Source organism: Ptychodera flava, chromosome 3, assembly GCF_041260155.1.
Source record: "Ptychodera flava strain L36383 chromosome 3, AS_Pfla_20210202, whole genome shotgun sequence".
NCBI lineage: Eukaryota > Metazoa > Hemichordata > Enteropneusta > Ptychoderidae > Ptychodera > Ptychodera flava.
Window position 1 is genome coordinate 19,439,201 of NC_091930.1, and position 11,486 is coordinate 19,450,686.

The 11,486-nt window shown below is 40.5% G+C and overlaps 1 protein-coding gene across 2 annotated transcripts; it reads right to left on the minus strand.

Moving 5' to 3' along the window:
- Positions 1-3,502: 3,502 nt before the first annotated feature.
- Positions 3,503-9,938, minus strand: LOC139129698 (uncharacterized). Of its 2 annotated transcripts, XM_070695375.1 has the most exons (4): positions 9,593-9,938; positions 8,104-8,300; positions 6,889-7,318; positions 3,503-4,959 (listed from the first exon to the last, which is right to left on the minus strand). In XM_070695375.1, the coding sequence occupies exons 1-3, from the start codon at positions 9,767-9,769 to the stop codon at positions 7,273-7,275; spliced, it is 420 nt and encodes a 139-aa protein (XP_070551476.1). In that variant the 5' UTR covers positions 9,770-9,938; the 3' UTR covers positions 3,503-4,959; positions 6,889-7,272. The 2 variants fall into 2 exon arrangements, with proteins under 2 accessions (XP_070551476.1, XP_070551474.1); XM_070695373.1 differs by lacking the exons at positions 3,503-4,959; positions 6,889-7,318 and having other exon boundaries at positions 7,607-8,300; positions 9,593-9,909.
- Positions 9,939-11,486: the final 1,548 nt, after the last annotated feature.

An 11,486-nucleotide genomic window follows, 5' to 3' on the forward strand; every position in this document is an offset into this window, starting at 1 on the left:
GCTTCCTTGTGGAATAGATTTCCTAGTCATATTCGTTTAAATCTTGACTAAAGAACTAAAGACCTGCTTCTTTGAGAAAGCATAGTCATGCGACACTGTGAAAAGCGCCAGTGATAATTTTCTTTATGCTTTGGACTTAGGTGATTGTGCTAAGCTCACGTCTGAAGTTGTACTAAAAATAGCGTTTTGGATCCGATAAACAAAATGTTACACTTGATGGGGGTGTTCGTGACAAGTGGAACGGCGTTTCTGGCCATTCACTGGCTATGCTTGGTTTAGGCGTCAAATTTAAAATTCATTGTTATCAGTGCGTACATATTGACACACACGTACTAACTTATTAAGTTGGCATAAGCTCTCGCAGAAATTTGTATGGGAAAAAGCTGTCATGTACCTGCGTATTTCTCACATTGACCACAAAAAGCAGCCTTTTAAGGGATCAAAATTAAAGATGTTGTTTTTTTGTTTTTGTTTTGCTTTTTGGTTTGTTTTCTTTGGCATATTAGAAGCTCTAAGTGATAATTTCTTCATATATATGAACGGAAGTTTGATAGCTTTGTGCGTCAAAAGGCATAATATTATTATTTTTACCCTTTTGTATTTTTAAATATAGTCTAAGGTGAACTGTTCATAGCAATCTAGAGTAGGGTACAGTTGGTAAGAAGTATGTCTTCGAATTCGCTTTAAATTTTGTGTATGTACAATAGGCCTTAAAGAGGCACTCCCACTTGGTAACATTTTTAAAACACATATTTTTAACGCCAACGGTCGATATTTGACGTGGCGACTCCGCGCGGATCGCGAGATATCGATCAAACATGTCATTTCCGGAGCGTATTTTTCACATACCGAAGTTTTACGATCGTTTCTGGCTATGACCCGAATCCAGCGAAAGTGTGTTGTTGTGCTGATTGACGATATTCTGAGGAGTCCAAAAACGTTCGAATGACGCAGTTAATTTACCTCCTACTGCGATACATCATTATCAATGCCCTTACCTCTGGTAATTCTTTTTTAAAACTTCTCCTTATTTTTTGTCGTTTTCATTATTCTCAATCAATTGTATTAAATTTTTAAGCAATACCACGTAGATATCAGTTTTTACGTGTAAAATAAAAGTTGCCTCTTATGACTACATTTTGTCGTCTGCCACACAGTTACGCGTGGCTCGATACATAGTGGTCGCCGCGTGGTATGCGCGCATACCACGCGGCGGCAACTGTGCATACTATGCATACGTTCGTAACATCTTAGATCTGAGCACCACGGAGAAACTTTTCACGCTTTCATCACGTCTCGCTTAGATTATTGTAACAGTTTGCTTTTTGGCCTGCCAGCTTATGAAATTCAAAAGCTGCAACGATTCAGAACTCTGCAGCTCGTTTAATTACTAGAACAAGAAAAACAGATCTATCACACCTTGTCTTTACAGATTACATTGGCTTCCAGTTAAGCAAAGGATAGAATTTAAAATTCTTGGCATCACTATAAGATACTCAATGGTCACGCTCCAAAGTATTTAGGTGAATTGCTTACAGTCCGTGACACTCAGCGCACACTTCGCTTTCACTCCAGTGTTGTAAATTTATATCAGCCTATAGGAAACACAGTGTATTACGGTGATAGGGCTTCTCAATTTGTGCACCTCGCTTATGGAATTCTCTGCCATTACATATTCGAGCGGTTCAGTCATTCAATGTTTTTAAAAAGTAAACTGAAAACTCACCTTTTTACGTCTTTTATTCATACTTTTTGTAGTTTTTTATGATGAATTTTTATAACATGTTGCAATTTTAACTTTGCTTTTTTACTGTCAGTTTAAACAATTTTGTTTCATCCTTCTCTTTGTTGATTTTAAGTGTAAAGTGCATTGAGATTATTTTTAATGTAATGCGCTATATAAGAAATAAAGATTAAGATTAAGATTAGGATTATGTATCAAACCGCACCTATCTGTACTAGTCATATGCGAATTCTGGTGGAATCAGCAACGTAACTTTGTTTTTCGGGGTTTTTTTGGCCGAGTCAGTAGGACTCGGCTTTGTCCCACGGGACATGACGCTCACCGACGCGAGTGGTACTGCTGTGGCATACAGCAGCGTCAGCGTAGACTCGTACTCCATAGCTTAGTTGACAATGGCCCCAGTGCCAAACGTTCTATGTTCGGAAGCTGAATTCAGGTGGGCCACCGGAATTCAAACTTTAACTTTTTTAAAGGACATGTTTTTATCGATATCTCGCGATCCGCGCGCAGTCGCCATGTCAAATATCGACCGTTAGCATTAAAAAAATGTGTTTTAAAAATGTTACCAAGTGGGAGTGCCTCTTAAGAGTGCCAAATCTTGATTATTTACTTAAAATCATTGCATTTCATGAACGTTCGTCAAGAAATCTTCACAACCGGGCAGTTCACAAGAATTTGGTCTAAACAAGTATAACTTTGTGCTGATGTATCAATTTCACAATAATTTGCAGCCAATCAAACGAAAAGGATAAAGAATTTTTTTCTGTACTTGCTGCTACTCAAAGCAACACCAATACGGAAGAAATAGAGTAAGTGTATCGTATCACATTTTTGACGTTGCCAGAATGAAAGTATCGCGCGTTACTTAAAGCGAATAAAATATTTCTCATTTGCGTCAATAGCGAGAGAGCGAAGCAGGTGAAACCACCACGTTCTATATCCAATATATTTTAAGTAGATTTTGATCAAGATGTATCGACTCAAACAGCCAAATTGGCACACTTATTTATCAAAACGTCACAGTATGGACGAAAAATAAACCTTTCGCTTCTGTTGTGGTAGACTTATAATCACAGTCAAATTCAGATATGACAGAAAGTTGCTGGATTTGAATGAGAAACCTGATAACACGTACGAGGCTCTGAATAGTGCCCACGAGTATCTTAGAACATATGCCTTTTTCTAAATGGTTTGAGTAGTTCAGCCTTTCCCACAATGCCATTTCCTTCCACTGAAGGCAACCTAAGATATTTAGAATGAAAGAAAATATTTATGAAATAATGAAAGTCACTTGGGTATAGTTCCCCATCTACACTGCGTAGTGTTGTTTAGTTTGATTTAGTTGTGGAGTGGTCGAGGGTCCCTTGTGTATTTCAAAGAGTGACCGATGGCCATTCGTGGTACCTCGCTCGTCATCCTTAAAACTGCTGCCTTGTCAATTAACACATGCCTAGGGCGTCGGCGACTTTAGGGTGGGTGGGTGGGCGCTGTCTGTCACGCTCCGCCGTGAGAAGGCATGGGTACTACATCTGGGTAAACCTTATAAACCAGTCCTCATGCATATTCATATTTAGTTAACCAATCACTACGCAGTGTAGCTAGTTCCCCATCTACACTGCGTATGTTGTTTAGTTTGATTTAGTTGTGGATGTGGTCGAGGGTCCCTTGCCTCCTCTCTTGATCTCCCTCGACTGTACCCAAAAAGCAAACCCCTCTCCAATACTCATCACGCACATCTACAAATACCACACAAAGATGAAAGAGGAAAAATTATTTATTTTCCTTCATAAACATAATAGTCGACAAAACATAAGTCAGGAGCAGATATCACCAAAGTCACCCTGACGGTGTCAGCAAACGTAGCCTGACCTAACCAAATTGTCCTGTTAATCTTCACTAGCTGGTGGGAACGCTGCTGACGCCCCAACAAGTTCATTACATCTCTGATACATACTATGCGCTTCTCCTATCGATTGTTGTTGTAATCTGAAGGCGGGGGAGAAAGGCAACATCACCTTCGATAACTGCATGTAATACGATGCTGTTGATTGATTAGACCATCCTATATGCTGCATAATATCTGGGAGGGATGAACCTGATAAAGCTAATGCAATGGCACATGCACTGCGAAAACTATGAATAGTCTCTCCTTGAAAAGTGCCTGTTTTCTGCATATAGAATCTCAACCTAGCATTGGCTGCATAGTAGAGATATGAGTACATTCCACTTTCCGATCCCTTGAAGTTGAACGGAACAGGTAGCCAGGACTAAGCGTAATACTTACTGCAATTGAAATATCGACATAGTCATTTATGGCCTTGACTGGACAGATCAGGCTATTTCGGTTCTGAAATAGTGCAGAGGGCCGCACTTTCCCATCACGCAGCGTCTTCCCCCATACATGGTTTAACACAATCCACCTTCGGGTAATTGAACAATATTTTCGATTTTAGTCATTAAGAGGTCACCTGACCGGTCACCAGTGAACAAGAGAGTAAGAAAAAATGCTCTATCCCTCGCCAGTACAAAAGCCCGATATAAATCCATGTTTGGGAAAGCGCTAATTTCCGAGTTAATATACTGAACGAGTTTTACAACTTTCTCGATGTAATGGGGATTGCCTGTTTTGGTACTAAATTTTGTTTTAGTTGTTCTTCTGTGACGGCCTTTAGATATTCTTTCACCGTTTTATCTGCTGCCGGATTACCCAGTCCAAGCCTTATATCCCACTCTCCACCTCGTCCTTCCTTTTCAAATATCGACCTCAACTGACCAATATATGAATCGACCGTTTTAAACGCCAAACGATGAGGGCAGGTACACAAGTCTTCCCCGGGACAGTCTACACGATGTACAACAGTACGGCCTTTGCTATCCTTCCAAACCAAAAACCTCAGCACATCTTTAGGCGAAGCTGACAGTATAGTCTTACGTGTGTCCAGGCTAGCTAGGAAATCCTCAAGTTCCCCCTGTAACTTAGATTTTCGTTCACCATATGGTGTTGACCTTATACGCTCTTGAACCTCCTGAATTCTCTCATCCAATGTCATGATATCGATGGGCAACCGTAGAGGGCGGTGTTCACTGTCGGGCACTCGACGAAATCCGCATTGTTGGCAAAAATTGAAAGAAATATCATTGGGGTAACGGCACTCACGACATTTTTCTGCTGGTAACCACAGTCGAGGGGCACCTAAGGTAACATGGTCCGAAATCTGTAAAAATAAAAGAAGAATAACAGAAACTCTAACAATTTTTTCCGGACAACATTTTAATTTTCCAATCATTCAAAAAATGAGTACGTAACCCTTACTTTATTTACATAATTACCATGTCCAAATTAACTAAAGGCCAAACCATAACAGAAAACATGTGTTAATCTCTGCAGTTGTCTAATCACATTTGCGGTAATCAATTCGGCACGCAAAAATATCATATACCGATGGGACAGAAAACCAGTGCCCTGTTTTTGTAGGGATTTCCCAGACCTTCTCACCTGCCTGAGCAAGTCGAACTATCTTGTATGATTTCATTTCCACTATAGGCCACCAATACATGCGGGGTGATGTTAAGGGAACAATTATGGTGGCTAATGCCTTCTCCTCCTCCAAAAACTTAAGTACAGGCCCTATCATCGAGAAAGGCGGGAACACATAGTTGTTTTCTCCACCAATTTTCTGTGTGAACACATCAATGCCCGCTGAATCAGGGGTCTTCCACGGCGTGTAGTGCTTTAAAGAAGCACCATTCCGACCACTCTGTGCATTCGAGTCGAGGGCCATTAAGTCGACTGTATGTGGGCCAAATTCATTTTCTACTCGTTCCCAAAACGCCGGCAATAGTTTTGCGTCACTTGCCGACATCCTGCGCGATGGTTCATCAGCTGGATTTTCAGTTGATGGGATATACTCCATCTCCAAAACTATATCAAGATTTTCCACAGTACTATACAATTGTTGCAAAGCCTCGTTAGCCTCACTACTCTTTGTTCCCATATTTAACCAACCATAAAGTGCTAACTTATTATCAACTTGGGCTTTCACTCTGGTATTTTTAACCAACTCGCTATTTGCCTGTAAAATGTTCCGTAGGGCTAATATTTCTTTATATGCGATGCTTTTGTGCTGGAGATCACTAACCCAATAATCACATAATTGCTCATTACCATTAGTATAGATAATACCACCCCAAGCCCCAAGGGATGCATCACTCGCAAGGGAAACTGTGACATGCCGTTCATATTTCCAGTATGACCAGTCTCGACCTGTATCAATTCTCCTCCACCCTAGTATTTCATCCGAAGATCGCCCTCTATCGGTATGCGTGACCCCAGTTTTTCTGCCTTTGCTATTGCTTTGGTCATTACCCTCACAAACAGCCTTGCTGCTGGAATTGCTACAGTAAATGAAACACATTTCCCAACGATCGCTGCATAGTTTTCACTGGGATCCATTCTTTCTTTGCTAAGATGGACTCCCTGAGATCGGCAAACTTCACTTTCTTGGCAGGAGGTAAGGTAAATGCCCTACGATTGGTATCAACCCCAAATCCAAGATACTCAATGTATTGGGTAGGCTGAAGCACACACTTCCCTATCCCTAATGTGTAGCCTAATTCAATCATAGTATAGCACAAAATAAAGCATGCGGCGTCAGCCTTTTCGTAATTTGACAGACTTGTGCTATCTGTTATCAACTGACCCGCGTGTCTGTCGTCTATGTAAAGGGAACAAGGTACACCCCAACGACGCACTTCATTCATAGCTGCCAAGCCCACTGTCTGGTAAATATATGGGGAGCACTTCCAGCCAAAGGGCAGCGTAGTAGCTACGTACCAATAACCGCCCCATTGTATACCCATTAAAGCACGACTCGAATGTGTCAAGAAAATGTGATCATATCCACTCTTGTCGTCCGTTTTTGTCTGATAATGCCCTTTATCCAGATACCGTGGTAGGTTTGTAATCAAATCTAATCTAAAAGGCAGATCTTTCATCCACTTATTCAAGTATCGCTGATCATGACAAAGCCTAGGTTTTGTAGGTTCTATAACTAAAGGCATTACTATATATGGTGGTGGTACTCTGCCAACCTCACCCCAGATCTCCAGTGACCCTGCCTGTACCCTTTCTAACAGTGTCCTACCTATAAAATCTTTGTAATGTTTACACACTGCATTGTTCGGCAAATATACACTTGGTGGAAAGCCACAATCATAATGTCTCCCGCACACTTCGCCTTTAAAAGGAGTGATATAGTCAAAAACTGACACGTAGTCATTTATCCATTTTTCAACAAGCCTCTGGTTATCCTGATTTTGCAATATACTAGACCAATATCCCTTCTTTCCATGAAGTCCTCCTGCTTTGAAATATGCCGGATCTCGAAAATGGAGGTCACGTGCAGAGACTTTTAGTCCGTTCCGGAGTACCAGTTTTGGATGCGGCAGCACGGTGGAACAATTACGATCATCCAAATTTATCCATCTTGTGGCCCTTTCAAGATGTTCTCCGTAAGCCGGTAGAGGATTCACCCTGATTTCCCTCTCCCATCCCGGAATAGCGGGAACATACACCTACAAAGGTCAAAACCACTCAATTTAGTATGTATCGCATACCAAAAGCGACAAACAGTCGTTTTGTTTGGGTTGTAATTTATTTTTTTTTGCAGTTGTTTTTTTTTTTTTTTTTTAAATTTTTTTTTTTTTTTTAATTTCTTTGGGGAAAAAATAAACCGGGCATAGGGTTAGAAACCCCCGCCTAGTTGAAACAGAAGGGACTGTAATTAGACTACAGTACACCTCCCCCAGGCACGCCCCCATTTCCCAACATGCGCAAACCATTCACACAACAGACAATTTTACATTACGTTCTTATGGTCCTTTAATCACCATTATCAATTCCGTGCTACAATACAACAGACAATATAGTATTCCAGCCAAGGTGTCCTCTTATATCATATAGCCATACCTCAAACAAATCACCGTAAATCTACACTAATACCTATTTGTCATCTCTACTCGAACGGGAACGGTAAGATTCTCTTCTCCCGTCATCATATTTATCATATCTATCGTATCTATCGTATCTATCGTACCGATCATACCTATCACGTCTACCATAACAAAACCTAGCTATATGTCCAATTCTGTTACACTTCCAACATCGCAAACTTGATCTTTCTCTATTCTCTCTGCGACCAGCATTTGAACGGGTGCTAGTATTACCAACGGCTTTCTTAACTTTTGCAATTTTCTCTAAGATCTCTGCATGTGCACCTGATCCAAGTAGGGAAAGCAGCATTTGAGGCATAGCGGGTGATTGTCTCTCTTTACGCAGAGCCCGTAACATGGCTACGTACTTATGATAGTCTTTATGTCCTATATCCATCGATATGTCCACTAGCATTTCAAGGCGAGCCAAAGCTTCTTCTGGACTAAAAGCCGCTTCGTCCCGTTCAGCATACAACCGCAACTCCGTCAGTGATCTTTCGAACCTGTCGTAGGATTCCAGTCGAGGGCCACTTGACGTCTCCGATCTGCGAGTATGTGAGGGTCCCTGTAATGCAACAAAGCAAATAAACCTTAGCACCTGGGGTATGCCGCACGTTTAGCGTGTAATTTACATGACAATCATTTCTGGCCACACCCATTCACAGTCAGCCTGCAATATTCCCCGAAAAAAAAAAAAAAAAATCGCCAACATGCAAGTCGTATATCGCAATTCTCACCAACGAAGAAACTGATATTCAGGCAGAAAACAGTCCCATTTTACATCACGAAACAGAAGACGGCACACCCTAACCTGTACAACTATCCCATTGCTCCCGAGTGTAGAAATTCTCGGAGTTGTAAATATCGCTTATACTCAAGGAAATCTATCCAGGCGTGCACCGCTATACCACCATGCCACGTAACGTATACACTGACGAACTTCAGAGCTTCTACTCTGTACACCTTTACTCTGTGCATTTCCACAGAACGACCTACGACATGGCATTTCTATAAATGCAAGCAAAACACGAGCAAACCTCAATGCGTCATGGGCGGGTCCATATAATGCAAACGTATTCATTCCAACTGGCGCTATATAATTCGTCAACCCAAAATGTTTATAACCTGCCATGACCAATCCGGCATACCTTTATCACATTATGTGACAAGTACACTAATTCCAGATTCGTCAAACCCACATATATAAAATGAAAACACTTGGGGACGACTCGTCGCCTTCACTACCATTCATTACAGTCTCAGCTTTTCATGGGACGACTCAATACTAAGTTTCCTCTCCATTATGTCAATTCGTCAACCCAAACGCGTATTTCATAACTTTTCATGGGGACGACTCAACACTTGGTTTCTTCGCCATTATAACAACTGCCAATTCGTCAGACCCAAAACCACACTTCAGAACTTTTCATGGGGACGACTCAACAGTTTTCTTCGCCATTATAACAACTGTCCATTCGTCAGACCCCAAAACCACATTTTATAGCTCTTCATGGGGACGACTCAATAATCACTTCTCTTTCGTCAAACCCAAATACATTCCATTCTCACTCGAAAAGGACTCAAATCCCAGTTCCTGATGATATCTTCGGTCTTGAACGCAGATGATTCCATGAGATAACATCGGCCACCTGGGGAATTTATTCATTTTCCCGCTACCACATCTTACTATCTCAAAAATCCAAGTAGGGGCCTAACAGTGACGACTCAAGTCAAAATTATATTGTTCATAATATCAGCAGGTACCCACGCATTTTCCACCTATCAGAATACAAGCTGGATGTGAAAAGACAACACAGCAAAATGCACCAAATATTCAGTCTGCAAGGTAAAACTTACCGCATTGACTGGTTGCACTTGGCTGGTACTTGTTCGGGTACTGGTTAGAGCGACAGTAGCGTTGGTGGTAGTGGCAGTCGCAGTCCTGGTTGTCGACATTCTACTTACAGCCAAAGTAGTGAGAACTGGTGTTTGCAGTGCTGTGACAACTGTTGCTTGTGTGGTTGGAGTTGCCATTCTGAATTCCACAAAGAAAACTTTGATGACGAGCGAGGTACACTGAATATTGCTGTATGTCACGCTCCGCCGTGAGAAGGCATGGGTACTACATCTGGGTAAACCTTATAAACCAGTCCTCATGCATATTCATATTTAGTTAACCAATCACTACGCAGTGTAGCTAGTACTGTTTTCAAAGTTAATCGATTACGTGTTGCATGTCTGCGAAGAGCCTGAAATTGTACAAGTATCGAAAAAGCTGTTTTGCCGAACAGAAAGTCTTTTGTTTTATTTTGTACTAGCACACAGCATTGATAGTTGTAATGTGAAACGCATTTTAATAATTATATCGGTCTTGTTTTAAGATGCTGCCTCCAATAATTATATTTGAGTTAGCTTCCCTCTACGAACGAAAACGTCCATAATAATTCTAACACATTCGTCACTTAATTTCCTCGGTATTACTTTTATTGTGGTCTCTAAGGACTTACATTCCATCGAACTTTCAATTCATCTTGTTGATAAAAACACACGTACAAACTAAGGTTAAAATGGATCCGTTATTTCAGCATAATTAAAATGGGAAGCGTTGTTTTGTATGATTCAAAGTGAAGTACAGGTATTAACAGATTTTATCTGAACAAAGCCTGAAGAAATAGTTTTACCCTTCAAGGGCTCATCATATTGTTGTGGGATTCATCCACGGAAACATTACTGGAAATTCACTTTTAAGTAATTAGATTCAGCGAGCAGTCATCTACATGTATGAAACACTGCAGGTCGTCATAATGCGATTAATTATTTTTCTATGCATTTTTTTCACAATACCCGCAAGGTGCCCCTAATAAAATATCGTAATTGAAGAAGTTGTGTATTTGCATATTTTATGTAGCTCTAAATTACGATGTTCACAATTTTATCTAATATTTATCATTACTTTGAGAAAGAACGTTTATGCTTTGTTGATCAAAATGAATGTTAACATTGTCTGATGCACAATGCAACGAGCTTGATGCAATGGCTAGAGGAGAAAGAGCCCGTGTACGTCAAAAAATTCACATGTTGTGGATTCTATTTGTGTGTTTTGGACACTTGTTGGTTAGTGTGAGCGAAGGTAAGCAACAATGTTTTCATTGGTCACCGTACACAATGTCTATTTCCTCGAAGTACAATAAAACTTGAATCATAACAACTTTAATGTACGGATATCTGCTCTAAATCTTTTTATCCATCCAATCTCATGAACTTCAAATCTTCAAATGGTTACAGTTTACACTTTAGATTTCTTCCAAGTAAATGAAACTTAAGACAAGACGACTGAAAAGCATCTGCATACAAATGAATATGATAATGTTCTGTAGGTTTCGAACTCGCAATACACGTATATAATCAACCTACAGAGAATTCAACATTCGAATCATTAGTTATTCTGAATAATGTTTTATAGCATCCAAACTCATGGGCTATTATGTTAGCAAGAATCGTCAAAAAAGTTCAGTCACACAAAACGGACAAATATGCAGAATATATACATTACCTACACGCAGATTCAGAGTGGTAAGACGTGTAAATTGCTGAAGAAAGTGAGAGATGCCAACTTAGTTGCCATCACTGATTTTTAATCCACCTTTTGACATACAAGATTAAGGGAGCCGCCATTTTTTACGGCCTGGAGGGGATCAGAGGAATTTCATCGGAAACTCCGAAATTTTGAGTAACCCCCTACCAACCATGA